General features: G+C 39.1%; 1 protein-coding gene and 1 non-coding gene across 2 annotated transcripts in view; both read right to left on the bottom strand.

Annotated features, from left to right (window-relative positions):
- CKAP5 (cytoskeleton associated protein 5) overlaps positions 1 to 19,936 on the bottom strand; it is a 54,873-nt gene that overhangs the window by 7,388 nt on the left and 27,549 nt on the right. Inside the window, exons 17-38 of the mRNA XM_068398623.1 lie at positions 19,544 to 19,729; positions 18,962 to 19,056; positions 17,537 to 17,594; positions 17,329 to 17,454; positions 16,849 to 16,985; positions 16,514 to 16,688; positions 15,815 to 15,928; positions 13,535 to 13,663; positions 12,697 to 12,891; positions 11,907 to 12,042; positions 11,214 to 11,302; positions 9,873 to 9,998; positions 9,055 to 9,204; positions 8,454 to 8,657; positions 6,677 to 6,812; positions 5,638 to 5,831; positions 4,129 to 4,301; positions 2,798 to 2,971; positions 2,235 to 2,355; positions 1,388 to 1,567; positions 733 to 920; positions 247 to 322 (exon numbers count right to left, since the gene is read on the bottom strand). Coding sequence (XP_068254724.1) covers positions 247 to 322; positions 733 to 920; positions 1,388 to 1,567; positions 2,235 to 2,355; positions 2,798 to 2,971; positions 4,129 to 4,301; positions 5,638 to 5,831; positions 6,677 to 6,812; positions 8,454 to 8,657; positions 9,055 to 9,204; positions 9,873 to 9,998; positions 11,214 to 11,302; positions 11,907 to 12,042; positions 12,697 to 12,891; positions 13,535 to 13,663; positions 15,815 to 15,928; positions 16,514 to 16,688; positions 16,849 to 16,985; positions 17,329 to 17,454; positions 17,537 to 17,594; positions 18,962 to 19,056; positions 19,544 to 19,729 — 3,162 coding nt within the window. The remainder of the gene's footprint in view (positions 1 to 246; positions 323 to 732; positions 921 to 1,387; positions 1,568 to 2,234; positions 2,356 to 2,797; positions 2,972 to 4,128; positions 4,302 to 5,637; positions 5,832 to 6,676; positions 6,813 to 8,453; positions 8,658 to 9,054; positions 9,205 to 9,872; positions 9,999 to 11,213; positions 11,303 to 11,906; positions 12,043 to 12,696; positions 12,892 to 13,534; positions 13,664 to 15,814; positions 15,929 to 16,513; positions 16,689 to 16,848; positions 16,986 to 17,328; positions 17,455 to 17,536; positions 17,595 to 18,961; positions 19,057 to 19,543; positions 19,730 to 19,936) is intronic.
- LOC137663266 (small nucleolar RNA SNORD67) lies at positions 2,075 to 2,185 on the bottom strand. The gene has a single exon (XR_011048166.1). It is a non-coding gene; the product is annotated as a small nucleolar RNA SNORD67 (small nucleolar RNA).

Below are 19,936 nucleotides of genomic sequence, written 5' to 3'. Positions count from 1 at the left end.
GCAGACTACACACCTCTATGTGGAGTTTGTATTAGCATTCACAACTTCTGTAAACTATTAGCAGGTATTAAGCTCCCTCCTGGCATACATGAATTCATTATATGTAACATCTAATTATAAGATTATAAGAGTTTAAGAAATATTTCAAGTTATGGTCACCAATTTTTTTTTTTAAATATATCTGTTCTTTCAGCTAAGTTGATTCAGATAAACCAAGTAAGTTCAAAACCTCTACTGCAGGCTCACCTTCATGACAAGTTCTGAAAACTTGGGAGAGCTGGCTGTTGCTAGCAGACTGTCTTGGAGCAAAACAAGCAGAGCGCTAGAAGGAATACATTTACAATAGTTACACAGGTGAAGTGCTACACACAAAAAAAGATGCCAGCTCCCCACAGAATACCACAGCAGAGACTGGGGTTAGTCCAGCAGTTTATGTCATGTTGTGTAACAGCTCACTCTTTCTTTCTATGTTAACAAGGGTTTAAGAGGCAGTCTGCTGAACTACAAAGCACATAGATCATACTAAGCTGGCTCATTTAGACTGCCTCCAGCTGTGCAGATCGTGCAGTCAAATTCTGATCACCACTGATGATCAGTGATAATTCATTAGCCAGCTGAATGATTCTACAGACATCATTCTTTGCTTACAGAATGACTAACATACTCAGCCATTCAAGGAACACACAAGAACAGGTGAAGAGAAGCAGTAATTGTGCAATTTTCATTATATACCTCAAGATGTTGGTCTGGTCAGACTTTTCCAGAACTTTCACCACCAAGAGGTTGACTGATCGGATGACCTGCTCACCCTCCTCAAGGTCTTCAACCCGAGAATCCAGCATTAATGTAATAAGACCATGCATTAGGTCCTTCAGCACACCAGTGGAGGCCTCTCGAGCCAGACTCTCTATCTGAAATAGCTACAAATTGAAGACAATATTAGAAGTTTTCCCTGCATGCAATGCTTTAATATAGGGATTTCTCTAGACTACATTGTCAAACCATTTCACATCTCTCTATCTCCCCCAGCGTTAAACAAGAAAAAATGCAACAAGGAAGAAAGTTATTTCTACTCAGTGACTTCTGAAAATACTTAGGCCACCAACTAAGCACTCAAAGGGTAAGGAATATTAAAAACAGAGCTTAATAAAAGTGTTGGAATGGCTGTATTCTGTAGAAGCAACAAACAGACCTTCTTCCCTTCCCCAATTTCTCATCCCCACTGCTTCTCAAAAGGTGCAGTGGTGAGCAGACAATCAGCAACAAACCTTCATAAATAAGACTCAATAGCAAGCTAACCTAGATACAGGACAGACATTCCACTCTCCTGCAACTTCTGCACAGAAATTATTTGCTCTTCACCTTAACTTTTAGGTCAAAGCCTTACCGAGATCATGCTCCCAATAATACAGCTGTAAAGTTTGACTATCTCATCTTTGTCCAGCTTCTCATCTGCCATGTGCGTATTGTAGATTAGCCGAAGCTGCATAAAGGTAGCTATTAGGAATTGGTCAATGTGGCCAGACATAGCTTCTGCTTTGTCTTCCTGTCTGAGAACCTCATCAATCTAAGATGTAAAAACAAAACACCCAAGTTAATGAAATGCAAACAGTGCAAAGTAACTGTAATTCAAAAACTTTTCTATAGGAAAGATCTTGCCCTGACCAATCCATTTGCCAAGGCACTTGTATTATAAGCTTTCACCTGAAATCAGTAGCCACAAACTTCTGTTGCTAATCCCAATACAACCAATTATTGATCTTTTAAAGAACTGCCATCCTCTCTTGTACACAAATGAAAACACGAAATACTGCATTATGGATTCTGGAATTAACAGCTTTAGGAAATCTTCTGGATAAAATACTTCGAAGTAGTTAAAGACACCCTAGAAACATGTAAAAGCTATCAGGCAAGACAATTCTTTTGCTGAGCATCTGTAAAACAGTTTAAGTCTTGTCTCACTGGCTTAACTGCACAGACACTTGACAAAAACAGAGATACTTTTTTTTTTTTTCTTAGTGCTTCCATGTTAAGGGTCTATTCTACATCATCCAAGTGGAATTTCTATTGCTAAAGCGAGTCAGATGGCCCCTGTGCACTTAGTTTTGTCATCAGGGAGATTCTGAGCAGAGCCTACGTCACCTGACGTGATTGCTCCACCACAGTGCAACTCGTCACCCTCGCCAACAAATAATTTAGAACAGTGTGATTAGTTGCTACCTTAATTTGCTTACCTGTGCCAGAGCCTGAATGCTTGTATTTATATCACCACTGGCTACTTGGGAAATGACGAAGTTAATAGTAGAAGCTGTGTTACTGTGCATTTCATCGAAGTGTGGGGACACAGCACGGATTCTAAAGAGTTGAAGAAAACAGAATTCATTACTCTTTGAAGAGATATCTCTAATTTACACTGAACTGCTATATTTCAATGACAGTTTAGAGACAAGGGAAAAGGATTTCATTCTTCACAGAGGATACTCAAGGAAGGAACTGTTCCTTTTAATATGTCTATTGTACTACCTGTAAAGACTGATGATACATTTACAAGCTAACAATCCTTTTACTATAAAAACACTTAATTAGAACTCAGGTTTTTCATTAGAAATAACTGCTCTCCAGATTCCAGAACAGTACAACAGACCACTGCTTTGACATCTCTCTTCAAATTAGCTGACACTACCATCTTCTTGTGTAAAGAAGTCTGAATGTAGAAACTAGCATGGTCAATTCAGCTTCTCAAAATAGCTTTTCAGTGGCCCTATTGGTTTCACTTAGGAGTTAAAACTAGACTCACTTGGGTTCAGGAATCAAGACTGGCTCAAAGATGTCATCTAGTTTGTGCTGTACAAGTGCTGGCATCTCACATCTGACAGTACCGTTGTCGTTTTCAATTTCATCAAGATCCAGCTGAAATTCCCGTGGAACTGTATGCGCTGTCTCAGAGTGACTGCCCATGTTGCGATTTTGGCTATAGAAACCAGGAGAGATGTGTATATTATATATACACAAGAGGCAAGAGTACTAGCACTAGCATCCACTGGTAGCCCTAAAGCTCTCATAATAGAATAGCACAGGTTTTAAAGTTCTGATTTTATTCAAGCCCCCTAACAACCCCCTTTGCCTTTCCCCTAGCCATTAGTAAAGCAAACTTTTGTAGGCCAGAAGAGCAGCTACTAGTTACTTGCCTTCCTAGTTTCTCTTATAACCCACCACAAGACTCCCTGCATCTGTCACAGGTATGCACTGGTTCATTTTGAGATATATCTAGCACAGTTCAAAGTAGCATTAATGGAATATAGCGTTGAAGTTCATGAGTGGATTTTTTTTAAATGATAGTTAGGATGTATATGTACATAGCAACCTTGCAAGCTCATCTGAACCTAGGGCTCCCATCATCCCACATGACTTGTGCTGCATATTAGATGTTTCAAGGAAATGTTCTAATACATAGCTCTCAACAGGGAGTTTTATTCCAAGATAATGAGCAGGTGGGAAGGAACAGCGTTTCTGAGTTTTTTGTTTCTGGTACTGTTGCCCCAGGCTCTACGACTCACACTTGCTCATCCAGTTCTGTGCTGTACGTCTGCCCTAACAAGTTAAGAACAGGGTCCAATCAACACCAAGTTTAGTGTAACACACAGGAAGTTCTCCCAATATTTCTAACAGTTGCCTATCATGGAAGTGCCATGTCTGCCTGCAGTTTCATCTATAGTCACATTGGCAGAAACCTGTATTTTTGGTTTCTTTCTTTTCTTTAAGTCAAAGACCTGTAAATCACCTAGAACTGGCCATTGTAAACTTGTCACCCTCAGGAAGGGATGACTAGGATAGAAATGGAAAGATACAAGAGCCTTGCTACCAAGGAGTTAGTGGGCAGTACTTACATCCTATAAGTGCGATACATAATTCTGTCCATGGAGAAGCAGTGAAAAAAGGCACAAGACCATTTAGAAAGATTTCAAGACAGACAAGACAAAAAAAAAGTGTCAGACATTTTGTTTTATATTATTTGGCCAATTTTCACAACATGCAGGGATGATGATACAAGAACTAAAATAACATTGCCAGACATGATATTAGCACATACACTATGGAGGCTACAGACCATAACATATCATTACATACTTGAGTTTGGAGGACATGTCCTCAGCTGGTCCCTTCCGCAGCATGCTAGCATTAGCGCTGATGTTTTGAGTACGCTGAGGTTTCTCCTCTGCCTGTCTCACTGGAGCAGCAGATGGTCTCTTGGCTGATCGTTTTATTCTTTCCTCCAGCATGCTCATGTCTTTCTCAGAAAGCTATAACACACAATGCTTTCACTCAATTTGCGCTGTATGGGTTTTAGAAACCTTGGTCACCTACAGGAGGTATACCACTTACACTGCTGGAGTACTCTCCAGCATCCCTATGATTTGGAAACCTTCCTGAAAAGCCATACATTTTGGGACCAGATGGACCATACTGAAGCTCAGAAAGCCATAGTTAGAAGGGGCTGAATGGTAGTTCGTTTCTTAACCTTGAAAACCCAAAAGCAAATGGATTACGCAACACTGAGGAGAAGGCAGATGGCACTCTGAACAACAGTTAAAATAAGACCAGAATCTAAAAAGTTAATGAAAAAGCAATATTAATTCTCATGGAGATGGTTACCAGAGAAAATGAGTCACACTAAATTTCAACATTTCAGGAAGTTGGAAAGAGAAAAAAAAAAAAGGCAGCCTTGCTTCCCTGCTCATTGTACTCCATAAAATATACCTCCAACAGCTTGTATGCACTACGGCGTGTTAACACAACACAAAAAATTAGTACAGGCATTAACATATCTATCATATTCCAATCAGTTTAAATGCTTCTAGAAACATTACTAAGACCACAAATTCAGAGAACAGAACAGGAAAAAATAGTCTAATAGCTCTTGATTTAGATTAGAATTCAGTATACTTAATCTGTTATGCACAGTAACTGTAGACACCATAGTGAAATAGCTTTCCACTGCTGGAGAGTGGAAACTGAGTTTTGCCACCTTTAACTTTTACTGCATTTTAGATGACATGGCTAAGTATGATTTCCAGAGAACAAAACAGTAGCAATACAAAGCAACACAGCACTGACACAGACCTTAAGCACTGGCGTGCAATAAGGTAAAGCAAACAAACCAAACTCACCAGACTTCAACGGCAAAGCAGTTAGTGGAGATGGGCATAAAAAAAAAAGCCAAGAGTACCTGATGGATCCCCAACAACTAGCCTTTTTTGGCCAAATAAGTTATCCATATATCATTATAAATCACAAGTGCTACCTATACAGTTGACTATAAAGCAAGTAACTCTTTATAAACAGTTTAATTCCCATGGAAGTCAGTGTTTTGCTTATTTCTTCCAATTTAGTTTTTCACTCATGAACACCCAGGTTACATATCCCACAGTCAGGAATTAACCAACTAACTTTTAGAGGATCTATGGTGTAGCAAGTTATTTTCAACATTACAAAATGCTCTCGACACCAACAGCAAGATGTACCATGACCAATCACAAGCAAAACAGTGCTAGTCCCCTACAAAAGTAGAAGGATTTTGGGGGGGGGGGGGTAGGGGGGCAGGGAGGCAGAGGGAATCTTATTTGCAGTTACACTCACATTTCCAATCAGCTTGAACACTTGGTCGCCATGGACATTATAGACAGTCACAATGGTGTTCAGTGCAGCGTTGCGCACAGTGTTGTCCCTATCACCAATATGAGTTGCCATTTCTTTTAAGGCTTTCCCTGGAGTTGGCTGGCATACATTCATGCCATAGGATTCAACCAGACATCCAAGCTCTTCCAGGCATTCTAAAGGAAGAAAACAACATGTGCACATTCAAGTTTAAAGCTGCTGGAAAGAGAGCCCTCCCAATTTCTGTGTTGCTTGCACAACTTGAACATTCACTGTAGAGAAGTGTCAGTCACAATGCTGATGACAGATATACTCCAGGTGATTTATGGGATGAATAGTAAACTAACGGTTCAGACTACATCACACAGAAAGCATCTAAAAGCTGTCAGTCATCATTATACCTGTCAAATATTTTCCATTACCATATATATATAAATATATATATATATATATGAGCAATGTTACAGTTAACTTCACATCTAGGTAGTTTAGACAGTTATAAGCTTGCAATGCTATATTATGTATATAATTTAACTTCCTGGTTGTATCAGGATAAGATATTTTCAAGGTGACTAGGGAGTTGTTTGAACTACAAACACCACACCACAAATAGTTTTATTATAGAAATTGAGACAGGCATACAGTGTAGAGACATTTCTTTCCAAAGTCTTGATCAGATTAACCGATTCCTTTAGTCACTTGGACAATACTATTGTCACTGTTCTCCCCAATGCTATTTCACTAAGACAACAAGCCTACTCAAGGGAGACTCAATCTTAATGCTGATAGCAATTTAACAGATTGCTCCTCCTTGGAAGGCACAAAGACACCAAAAGGAAAATGCAAGATGATACTACTTTAAAAATCTGATCCTTTAAACACTTACAAGCATTTGCATAAAGTGCTATACATAGGCAAATCTCACATTCCACCAAACATTATTATGCCGGGTTTTTCAAGATGCAAAACAAAGCAGTTTCAAGTACTTTGCAATTGCCTAGTTCATCATGCCATTTCCCACCTGCACGCTGTTTTGAGTTTTTGGATTTTGTCCCCTCCATGATGAAAGTGAACATCTTGCTGGCTGGATAGATGAGACACATCCTGTTCAGAATGGCACGTACATCCTTGCGGATGACATCTTTCGGTTCTCCTACCTAGCAGGAAAGTTAAAGAGGGGAAAAAATACAGAATATTTTAGACAGTCTCATGATACTGTCAATTAGTCTAAATAATGTTAGGAAAGCCAGAATTATTCTCAATGTAAAAATCCTTTTTTGGTAAACGGCTTTTAAAGGTAAATATGCAATATAGAATCATGTCAGTTGGAAAGGACCCTTAAGATCTGTCCTGGTTTGGACTAAAACAGAACCAATTTTCCTTTCGGTGATTTTTACTTTCAGCTAAGTCTCTTCTAAGTAACTGCACTTTCTGAAACTAACTGCATGTTTTGCAGACAGTGTCTGCTTCTAGGACTGGTAACACTCGAAGTTTATAGTTATCACTGAGGTACTCCTAGGAATGTTACGCAGAAAGGCTCTTGCTGTACTTATCCTTAGAGAAACCAAGGTCACTGCTAAATTCCTCACTGCTTACGAGTGAAGAGTCGCAGGGGGGTCGCACCTTCAGGGAGGAGTAGACAGGGCAGGTGACCCAAAAGTGACCAACAAGGTATTCCATCCCATACACGTCATTCTCAGTATAAAGCGGGTGGAATCACAGGGGTCACGTCCCCTTCTGCTATGGCCGGCGTCTGAAGCCCTGCCAAGTCCACCACTAAACCACATCCCTAAGCACCACATCTCCAAGTCTTTTAAATGCCTCCAGGGATGGTGACTCAACTCCTTCCCTGGGGAGCCTGTTCCACTGCTTGATAACCCCTTTTTTTTTTTTTCCTAATATCCAATCTAAACCTCCCCTGGCACAACTAGAGGCCATTTCATCTCGTCCCATCACTTTTTACCTAGGAGAAGAGACTGACACCCACCTCACTACAACCTCCTTTCAGGTACTTGTAGAGAGCGATAAGATCTCCCCTCAGCCTCCTTTTCTCCAGACTAAACAAATCCAGTTCCCTCAGCTGCTCCTCATAAGACTTGTTCTCCAGACCCTTCACCAGCTTCATCGCCCTTCTTTGGACTCACTCCAGCACCTCAATGTATTTCTTGTAGTGAGGGGCCCAAAACTGAACACAGTATTTGAGGCGTAGTCTCACCAGTGCCAAGTATAGGGGGACTATCACTTCCCTAGTCCTGCTGGCCACACTATTTCCAACACAAGCCAGGATGCTGTTGGCCACCTTGGCCACCTGGGCACACTGCTGGCTCATATTCAGCTGGCTATTGATCAACACCCCCAAGTCCTTTTCCACCAGGCAGCTTTCCAGCCACCCTTCCCCAAGCCTGTAGCGTTGCATGGGGTTGTTGTGCCCCAAGTGCAGGACCCAACACTTGGCATTGTTGGACCTCATACAGTTGGGCCTCATCCCATCGACCCGACCTGTCCAGATCCCTCTGCAGAGCCTTCCTACCCTCAAGCAGATCAACACTCCCACCCAACTTGGTGTCGTCTGCAAACTTACCGAGGGTGCACTCGATCCCCTCGTCCAGATCATTGATAAAGATATTAAACAAAACTGGCCCCAATACTGAGCCCTGGGGAACATCACTTGTGACCAGCCACCAACTGGATTTAATGTCATTCATAATATATTTGGAATGAACATATTACAGTGTTTGATGGTATCCTGCTATATTCCTCATGAAAAATGAGGTTAGTTTTTGTACAATGAACCGTACCTTTAGGATAAGATATGGGATGAAAGAGGATGCTTCATTTTCAGTAAGGTGATACTCTTCTTGACTCAGCAAATTGAGAAGCAATTTAAGGTATTCAAGTGTTTTCATCAAAACACTCGTGTTAGTATCAAAGAATCGCAGGGTAAGCCACTTTAAGATCAGATCCAGGCAGCTGATGACTCCATCTTTTTCACTGTCCAAGTGCTTGAAGTGAAAGAAACAAAAAAAAAAAAAAAGAGGTCGTGCAAAATGAAACACACTGTTCAAGAAAAGAATGGAGAAGGAAAAGCTATGCCTGATAAGATGGTCTACATTTATTGGTTGATTCCTAGAATCATAAGTACTCACTTTTAACTTATACAGCTTTCTGAAATTCTAAGAGAAGTCTCCAGCGAGGTTTTTCCTCCTCCCAAGAAACAATATTAACACCAACCTCATAATTCCTCTGAAAATTATTTCTATATATGTTAAGGTTTCAACTTCACAGAACAATGATCTGGGCTCCTCAGAGAATTCCTATTTGATTTTAATTCAAGCAGAACCTTTCATAGCAGAGAATAATTCTATACAACGACATCTACTACCACAGATCCAAACTCACCTCAATCATAACAGCCAGTGCTTTGTTGTGGTGCTGAAAGTCTGCATGAAACATCTCATCCTGTAGCCATTTGGCCACACAACTGGACATTTGAGTTTTTAGCTGCTCAACATATTCATCACGGGGAGCAGTGAAATTCCACTTCAACACCTGTAAAAGGCAGCATTTGGAACTCAAAGCAAGCAATACCTTTTCTTCCTGAAAGAACCTGCAAATTGCATCCCTTTTAATTCTGCTTTAGAATCTGTTTTTGAAAGTCTTGTCATTATCAACAAGTAATGGGAAAAATTCAGTGGTGTTTGCTCACCTTGGCTTACGTGAAAAACTTTCTCTGTACGGAGTGGTTATCTTTAGGCCATTATCTTAATTAATATCACTTAATTACAGTGGTTGTTTTAAGCTATAGATAGGCCTATTTACTAGCAAGTTACAAATAACATGCATGTTTTTAAGTAACAGAATTTCCATACAAAAGACAAACTTCATAAGCAAGGGTGTCCAAAAATTAAAGTGTTTACAACGTATCCTAGAACTCTGAAACTGATGACTGTTTTCAGGTAAAAACTTGATGATACTTCACAACTGAAGACCATCTCTTGGAAGTTGTAAAAAGGCCTTTGGCTTTTATAAGAGTATATAAATGCACAAAATTTGGAAATCAGAAGAGAAACACCACAGTAAATCAGATATTGGCTCATGAAAGTCAACTAAAGAACTAGATAATCAATCGAGCATGTTTAATTCTAAATTAAAAAAGAAAAGAATGCATTAAAATTAGACTCCTTCAAAACTTGTGCATACATTCAGATTTTTCTCACCTTCAGACCTTTCTCATCTTTCATCCTCTGTTCTTTCCCATTTGGAACTATGATAAAAATAGGACCCGATTTATCATCATCTTCCTTCAAATTCGGCTTGCTTAGCACTTTCTTCCCCTGTACACCCTGAAAAAAGCAAGGCATTAACAGGCAACACAGGACATGTATAGGTCTCGGTCCTAGCAATTGTAAGCATTAGATACCAGCCAACCTCATGCTGCCTATGTGTACAAGAGCCAGAGAGAAGCTGGAAGGATAATGTTGATTAGCGTTTTAAAAGTATGTGCTCTGCTGCTGTGGAAGCAATACCCATGACAGTGTGCGCAGTAGTACCCTGTGAAATACAACACATCACTCTCAACCAGTGTGCTAGTCACCCACACGCATCCCTAAAACCCAGTGTGGTACCTGTTTCATAGATTTGCTCTTTGTCAGACTGGTACTGCCTTTGCTGAGGCTTGTATTAGCTTTGGACAGGCTGGTATTGCCCTTGGACATACTGCTATTAACATCTGACTGCTGTAAATAAGCCACAGAAAAGGCTTTGTTGTTAGACAGCTATTTATTCTTAATAGAGTTACCATTCCAAACCTTTTAATGCGCTCACAGCAAAGGCATTAACTCTAGCATCAGAGTTTTGTGAGAAGAATACATCGACTTGGGGAAATCTACAACATCCTCCAAGGTTTGTTCCGTTCATTCCTGCCGTGAACCTACATCAAATGTTCTCATTACAGCACTACTTTAGACAATGGAGGCAACAGGACTGTAGAACAATTTGTGGGCTTTTTTTAGTTATACACATAGGAAAAACATTAAAGTTAGTAGCAAAAAAATTACAGTAACACAAAACAGTAAACCTAACCACAAATTCGAATTTAGTCAGTTGAGATCATTATTATGCATTTAAGCATCTTCCTTCCCTTTTTGCACTTGTGACTGAGAATATTTTACCCTTCATACTGTAAAGGAGAGATGAATTTCTTTTGATACATGGGTTCAAAATTACTGTTCAAAGTATAACATTGGAATTGCAATGGTAAGAATGAATTCTCAACAGCATGAAATCAAGGAGGCCAAGCACATCTAGAACATGGACGGAGCTGCTCACAAGACTGCATTTTTTGACCACACAGACTTTAAGAATCAAGTAGGCAATAACAAAAGTAGTGGCTAAGTGAGTGATATGGGAACACCTCAATTTCAGACCTCAGACAAGCATAAAGATCCTCAGTAAAAGCAGTCCCTAGCAAGGGCTACACCCTTCTACCTATAATACATTAACAAACAACAGCTATTAATGTCATAGAACTGATTTTATACAAAATGAAATCAACATACCTTAGCTTTAGAGGAGGCTCCTCCTGCTTTGGCTTTTTTGGGATCAGGTTTGGATTCCATGGTACTGGACCCCGAATCTTCAGCAAGTGCTGGAGAAACAGTAGACCATGTCAAACGACCAACAAGCCCATTTTAGGTCTACACAGTTTACCATTCTTAGGACAGAAGAAAAACTGTTCATGGATACAATATGCTTATCACACAGAGGTCTGGGGATTTTAGACCCATAAAAGAAGTTCCTTAAAATTCCGTGTTAGCATACAACTTGTCCTCTAATCCTGTTACTCTCTCTTTTGCGTCAGCATTAGCATTCTGGTAGCTCCACAGTGAACTATACTGAGGAAATAGTCCAGATAAAAATTAATGTGAAAACATTTTAAAAAATGTTATGTTAAAATCAGATTAGTATTTCTAAAAATACACCCCTCTAATCCATGGGGTTTAACTTCAATACCAAGCAGGTATTTTCAAAGAGCAGCTGACAGATGGTTGTGTGGAAAGCAAAAACCCTCCTTACTTGCAGCTGAGTCAGCTTCCAATGTAGACCAGAACTGCAGACACAACTCACTAGATCACACAGTTATTTGTAACCCTAACTATGCTGAATTTCTCTCCTGCTAAGTAAGTTTCTTCCTCCCGCACGTCAAAACCACCCTTTTCTCAGTCACTTCCCAGAACGTAAAAAGAGGTTACCTGATGCAGGTTGGAATTTGGCTGGAGCTGCTCCCCCTACCACTCTGGAAGATGCTTTAGCAGGAGGAGCTGGTTTGGCTGGCATGTTGGCTTTGGCTTTCTCAAGCATGGCCAGTACCTGGTCTTTGGAAGTTGGCTAGAGAACAGAGCAAGGGAAAAGAAGTGATACATTTGGAAAGATTAGTGATACTGCTTACAAATACACGTCCCAGACAAGGAAAATATCAGTAGTTTGAAACAAGCTATTCTCTGTTTAGCATCTTCCAGGATGCTTATCTTAAAACATCAATGTTTTCAGATACTTCTGTTCTGAGATAAAACACCTTTCCATTAAGTATCTTCTGCAAGTCCTATGGGAAACACAAGAACCAGCAATCTGTTCCAGGTGAGCAGTCCTATGACACTAATGGAGTGTCCTAACAGTGATTCCAGCATTCAGTGGTCTGTAAGATACACCAAATTGCTAGAAACCATCTTGAAGCATGTGTTCAAAGGCATACAGATGGACAGTAACTGGTATGGAAGCTATCTGCAGGTAGATTTCTTCAGAAGAAAAGCTGAGTCAATAAATGTCAGACTCCTGAAGTGATAAACTTGTGGTGGCCATAGTCTTTCTGAAGTAGAGAAAGCTCTAATTCACAGCCTCCTGATACTATTTTAAGCTGCTCTGAAAATATTCAATGCAGACAAGCTTACATGACTCAAGACAGCATATCATGAGATTGTGAGTGTGACTTGTTAATATCCACTCATTCAAGGTCATATTATCTAATCTTAATGACAGAAATACCTTCAGCTTGCCAGTGGCTTTTGCCATCTTCTCGAAGCCAAGATGCATCATAAAGAATGGCAGGGCATCCTGTGCCTTTTTACGCACATCCCCATTTCGATCTTCAAGGCAGGAGTACAGGTGAGGCACACAGAAGAGCAGGTCAGAAGGAACAGAACGGAGGGTAGGCAACTTCTCAGCCAACCAACCAAGAAGCTGAAAGAAAGTTTTCAAATAAAAGGTTTTGAAGAAGTACTCACAGTGCTCTGTCAGGCCACAAGAGCCTGAATAGCAGTCCTTCACATACCTCTGTGTAAGTAGGAAAAAACCCACCCCAATCTTTTTCAGACAAGTATTCTTAACCAACATCAACTTTCATGTCAGTAATTTAAAAAATTCTAAAATTAAGTACAGTATGTTAATACACAGCTATCTTAAAACTCGAAGCCTGGTCTCTTAAGACTGCATGGGCTGTTTCCTCCTTTTGAAAGTAACATCAGAATTTCAGCTGCACTTTATCAAATTCAAACATATTAATGCCTCCACTTCAGTTCTGGTCTTCATTACTATGTAGTTAACTTGAGGGAAAACACATTAGCTCTTAAAATACTGATCAAAACAGACAGAAGTTTCATTTCTGAGGCACTGAAATCCGAATGACAGCTATTATGCAGGAAGAAAACCCGTTATCAGCCTTTTGAGGTTTAACAATTTTATGTCAGTATGAAGACAGAGCTACTTGTTCACTCATGTAATGGTAGCATTGTGTCATTTCAGTCTGCATAGATAAATATAGTCCATAGCAAGTAAGGTTATTTTGATCAGACACACATAAGAAGTTTACTTAACAGAGGCCTACCTCTTGTCTTAGGAAAGGATTTTCTTTTTTGAGCTCCTCAGACAGGTCTTCCCCTTCCAACCACTCTTTCATGCCAGTTTGTTCAGCCCAGGCATTCACAGTTGCTAGTGCAGCAGCACGAACGTTATTCTGCAGCAACAACAAGATTTAAGAATAATCCTAAAGAGGGGTCAGAAGATTACAACAGAAGAGGCAATAGATTCATCCTTCCCATGAAAGGAAAAAGCTTCTACATCACAGGTTTTTAAATCTCTGTTTTCATTCATTGCTTGAGAAGTCCAAGATTCAGAAAAATTTAGTTTTAATGATGGTATCAGCTGCAGAAAGCACTGAATCAGACAATATATTTTTTAAAAATGATTGTACCTAAGTAAGTTTAATAAAGAGGGACAAAAGGTATCTTTTAAAAGCAATTTGTACCTGCTGCCATTCATTGATGAGAATTTTGGGAGTCTCCTAACTCCCAAACAAGCTAAAGAATAAGGTTAGCTATTTATTTAATGCTTAAAATAGACTTAGCACATTCATAAATCAAGGCAAGTGGCTTATGGCGCCTGTTATTAGGGCACTCTTATTTAGGACACACATGAGCAAAAGTCAAGTCAGGAACAGGAGAGCCCTCTAACTCATACCAATTTCCATCTTCAGTGTTTTTTTCCAAGCAAAGTTTAGAACAGCACCCTTTTTTGAAGCAGCTATGTGAAGTTACAAGAAGTCAGACAGAACACTTAACCACCGAGGTTCTTCAAAGCATTATCAATATAGACATGACTCCATACATATAACTCTCATGTAGGCTGAATTTCTGAGGTAAGATGATAATGTAACAGACTTGTTTAGCTTTAGTATGAATAAATTTTAAATGTAAAGGTAATAGGATCACAGAATCACAGAATGATTGGGGTTGGAAGGGATCTCTGGAGATCATCTAGTCCAACCCCCTGCTAAAGCAGGTTCACCAAGAGTAGGTTGCACAGGACAAAACATCCAGACATGTATCTAAACAAGAAGTGACCATCCTTGCAAACAACTTGTCCCACTTTCATCTCACTGGGGAAAAGAAACAAATCACACGCTGCAGGTAAATAGATGCTCATCAGCCTCTCTGACAAGGCCTTGGTTCCCATCACGCAAACTTAATTTGTCTTCACTCATACTACAAGCTGTTGATTTTCCTCAACTATTCAGTGGGTCCATTATCAACTTTTTGAAGTAGGGCCCAAAAAGGATCCTCCTCATCTTCAAAAACTCTAGCAATTGGATAAACTGGGTAAATCTTGCAGTACATCAAAAAAAACTTACTACTGTAACAATGTTTGAATGAGTATACAATCCTCTGTCAGCATCATAGTGCTTACATTTAATGCTGGTATTATGCACTTTAGTAACAGTACAAGTTAATCACAGTTGGTCTTATCCTTAAACCATGTACTTGGAACTGAGGGGAGCTTGATGTTTCCTCAAGATAACTGGTGCATAAAAGAAGAATCCAACTTAATCATGTAAAGTCTCTGTTTTTTTAAGACTCTTAATGAGAAAACAATTTGAACTAGGAGTTTTTATCTAGCCCTAGGACCAGTCCTAGTCCTTCCATTGCCTGGGACAGGTAGATCCAGTTTCTGCTCTTTTTCCTACTCACATTCAGAGTAAAGACATCTGAAGTATGCCACCTCTGATAACTGCCTGTGACTTCCGGCACAAGACACTGGCAGCTTCCCAAGCCTCCTTCTCCTATTGCTTCAAATAGCTCTTTCCCATAGTCCTAGCTTTGATTTTGACATAGCATCTTGACAAGCTCGCATTGACATTATACAAGTTTCAGTGTTAGTTGTGAGCGTCCTATTTCTACCTACAGTTCAAAAGTCCCCTACACAAAGACAACAATGTACAATGGAATCCACACTGATAGATTGAAAGAACAAAAGTTCCACAAGCAACTTTAACAAGCAAACCTGATTAGCGTCTAACATAGTGTATTTTCAGCATTTAGAAGTATGCATACAGACACCACATTTCATTTAAAAGCTGAATTATGACACTGACTGGGTTTATTTACAAGCAGGAGAATACATCTCAGGCAGAATATATATTCAGGCACACATTCATATTTGGATAATAAGTTGTCATTTAGGCAAGAACCTTTCACAAAGAGCTGTAAGCTTCCAAATAAGTTTTAACTACCACCCAACCCTAAAAGAAGTCCAAACAGCAATAGTTATTCTTGGGCGTAGCTCAGATAGCAAGCGGAAAAAAGGAAGGAGATCTTGACGAGTGTCCTACCTTACTGTCTCCTAGGACTGTAATGACAGGAATGCCCAAATTTTTCACGTGCTGTTTGATATTGGGGCCCATTGCTGTTGCTAGCTGCTGAAGAATGCTCAGTGTTTGTTGCACCTGCACATAAACAAAAATAAATTTGAATAAAATACTGTTAAAACCATGTGCGCAAAACTCCAAGTCATACAGAGAAAAGTAACGCTACTGGACACCTAGGCTTTTACTTTAGAGTGCCTGGTCAATGATATCTATTCCAGACTTCAAATTCATCACACAGATAGATAAAAATTATTTCTATAAATTCATCACACAGATAGATAAAAATTATTTCTATATTCTGAGTAAATTAAAGTTTAACTAAAAATATTTTCAAACAAGGGACACTTCACTTTTGTCACAAGCAGAGCAATTATTTAAACTTTTCTTTTTGGCTGGGTTTTTTTTAGATTTGCTTACATTACATTCAGAGTAGAGGCAGATTTTCCCTTTTTTGAAGGCTTTTTTTAATACAAAGCAAAGACAAAGGCAAATATTTATAAAAACAGGAAAATGCATGATCTAGAAATACACAGTTCACTGCTTTCCAATTGTTGATTTCATGACATTGTAACAGACTGAGTAATAAGCAAGGTTCAGAAATCATAAATAGTTTGTCTTAAGTTCTAAGCTGGAAACAGCTGAAGCAGGGTTTGGATAACATACCAAGATTTTATTGGAGTCATTGAGACGACTCTTCAAAGCAGCTGGAAGTTCTCCAATGTTTGGCTGTATGAACTTAGCATCATTTATTATGCTTGTCACTTCATCTAGACCTTCCTTTCTGATCTTCCAGTTTTTGTCCCCAATCTTAGACACTAGTTCAGCTGTGATCTTATCACTGTAAGAGGAAAAAAGATAAAAAGCCTGTTTTCTTAGTTATGTGTCTTTTAGAATTTGAGTGCTTTAACACCACATCTCTCTGCTTAAAAAGTGTTTATAACCACAAAGTTTTGAATTGTAGTGGAAGTATGTATTCAGGTTGTAGAAGCCAAACTTACCCAATATCTGTTCTTGGCAATAGATCCACAACATCATTCCCAACATCCTCCTGTTCCTCTTCCTCACCATCATCCCCACCTCCCCCACTGTGCCTGGAAAGGCCACGAGTTGGGGCTGGTGCCGTCTGCCCTTGCATCTGCAAGCAACACAAAAATCAGAAACAGCTATTTTACAGTTTTTCATTTGACATTAAAAAGAAAAACACTTGCATGATAAGAATATGCCATCTCGGGGCAACAGATTTCTAAAACATTATGCTATTCAAACAAGACCAGGAACTTTTGAAGTTCATCGTGAAAAAAGTGACTACCGACATAGCTAGACATGATGAGTTTGCAGCTGCTTTGGTGAGCTGTCTGAAAAAAACTGTTTCACTTACAAAAACACAGGTTAGACCACAATATTACTACAGATTCCAGCTACTGAAGTTTCCAAGTAGTTTTAATGATACTTGGTAGTAAAAGAGCTACACTTCATACCTTTTCAAATTCTGCATCTATCTGAGAGAGAAGGGCTGGCTTCTCATCCTCAAAAAACATTCGCAAAGGAGGTCCCACATAAAGATACATTACTCCCAGCAAGGTAATGGCAGAAGTCCTTACAGCCTGCCAGAAAGACCATAAAAGCACTCAGTCTTCAAATTAAGGACTGATAATAATTCAAGATTAAAATTCTAAATTTACTCACTGGGTTAGTTGCAGCAAGAGCTGTCTTCACATTACTGATGAAAGCTTTGACATTCAGTCTGTGGGAAAAGGATATCCCCCATAAGTAAAATGCAATACAGAAAGCACCAACAAGAAACAAAACCATCACAATGTGCTAAAGAGAAAACAAATGCGCTGAGAACAGATTCATACAGCTAACTTACAAGCAGAAAACGTTTGCACTTATAAAATAATATCACAAGTACAGTGTAGATGGTAGCTACTTAAATAACTTCTGAAAGATATCAGTTTGGGGAGTAGCCTACTATGAAAATCAATACAGTAAACATAAGATAATTCATACCAAAGACTGCTATTATTACAGCTGGAAATCCTGACGGATGAGTCTAGAATTATTTTAAGCACCTGATACATGGCTACATAGTAAAGGTGAGGTGGTTTTTTTGTTAGTCTATCTCAGGATCTTCCAGAAAAAGGCAGAAATTTCAAAAAGAAATTTACAAGAGAGAAAGAAAGGCTTTGATTACTGAATTTCTATATCACTACTGAATTCAATAGAAGAGAAAACACTCAATCATGGAAGCTTCCTTTGTGCAGCCTCAAACACTGCTGTTCTAGTATCATATCTACACATTGATTACCCTGCTGGAAACATATACTTTTTGGGGAATTTACTGAAGAAAAGAGTTTATTATCCAGACTCAATCAATGTTACTATCTATTTAACAGCTGCGGAATAACTTTGACAGGCATAGTAATAGTCAAATTAATATTTGAAGTCTTCACTGCTTCAAAATTTTGTTCTCAGGAGTAAACTGTGTTGCATATGCTTGACCACATTCACTTAAGAGATTGGTGATTAAAAATTAAGCAATGCTATCCCTGGTTCTGATGGAGAATCCATTTCTTACCCTCACAGCACCAGATGCAATAATGGCTATTTTGTTGGCTAAAACTTCATCCTGTTATCAGCCTCAAAATCTCTCCCAAGGACAGCAATAAGCATGTTGGTATGTACGCTTCTATAGGCTGTCAGGTTTTGTTTTTTTAAAGTATAAAATATAGTGATCTACCTGGGTGCAGGTGTATCCAAGTAGAACAGGAACAACAGACATGCAATACCACAGCTGCTTGCCCAGCCTACTCCTATAGTATATAGTTTAAGAAAAATGCTCTTCAGAGAAGGCCAAGTGATGGATAAAGCATCCAGTAGTGTAATGGTACCCTATCCTATTAGCAATGTCAGATACTTTCATTTACACATTTAGAGCTAGAAGAGCACCTGATAGAGCTAGCATCAGAGTTTAAGGAACAAGAGTTCAGATGCACTTGCAGCCACCCTGACCAATCACTTCAGACCAATCTGACAGACAACAGATTCTTAGTCCTAGATTAGGAACATTTTCATTCAAGTTTCTCTTAGCAATTTACTTAAAAGACATACCCAGAAAAGCCAAACTCTTTAATTGCATTTGAAAGCCAGTTCAAAGTTTCTGACTGGTTTTTAGGATTCTTTTGAGAGAAAGCCATAGCCACAACCTGGAACAGAAGAGAGTTAAGTGGAAATTTTCACTGGCAAACCAGGTGACAAAGCACTGTAATAAAGGAGTGAAGACACCTGCAAAAAACATAGGGCATTACAAGTAAAGAAAAACAGCTGGGGTAACATACAAGGAAAAGTTTGTTGTATAACTGTAGCAGAATACTATTGCAGCTGAAGTGAACCAGTAGTTCTTGAAGTACTTAAAGGCAGCCAGAGACATCTTTATTACGGATGTGCATCTGCTTTGACAGTATTTCAGCACAATACTGATTTACTACTCATTATTTCCTCTTTTGGAGGAACTTGTATTTAACTTCTGCCTTAGGAGGTTTCTTGAGAGCAAACAAATCACTTTCAGGCAACAGAGAGAGAAAAAAAAAAAACAAACCCAAAGATTTAGGATTTACTCCTCAGGCTGAAAAAACATCCTACATATTATTTCTGATTTTATTTACTGGAAGAGTACCTTTGCTGCTCACTCACCTGCTCAGCAGTCCATGGCAACTGACATGCTTCTGCTATTGCTGTCATGGCTTCTTTTGCATTACTCCCACATTTCACATCACCAACCTTGTCTACAAGACCATCCAGCACAACCTGTGCTGAAGTTTTGGAGAAGTTTCCTTTCTGTGCAATCAACGCAACTATATGCAGTTTCATCTGCATCACCTGGAACATCCATAACAGCAAGGAAGTTACTAATGTCTTCATGTATTTTAGACCAAATTTTTTATACTATATATTTAAAGATATATAATAAAAAAAGTATGTGTTTGTGGGTAAACACAAATGTATGCATAAAATATGTGTTTGTGTGTATATACACAAATATATATATGCATTTGAATATATAAAAATGTGTTCACACAAACACAT

Source organism: Nyctibius grandis, chromosome 4 (genome assembly GCF_013368605.1).
Source record: "Nyctibius grandis isolate bNycGra1 chromosome 4, bNycGra1.pri, whole genome shotgun sequence".
Lineage (NCBI taxonomy): Eukaryota > Metazoa > Chordata > Aves > Nyctibiiformes > Nyctibiidae > Nyctibius > Nyctibius grandis.
Note: the sequence above shows the minus strand (reverse complement) of the source record. Positions and strands in the feature narration are given on the sequence as shown.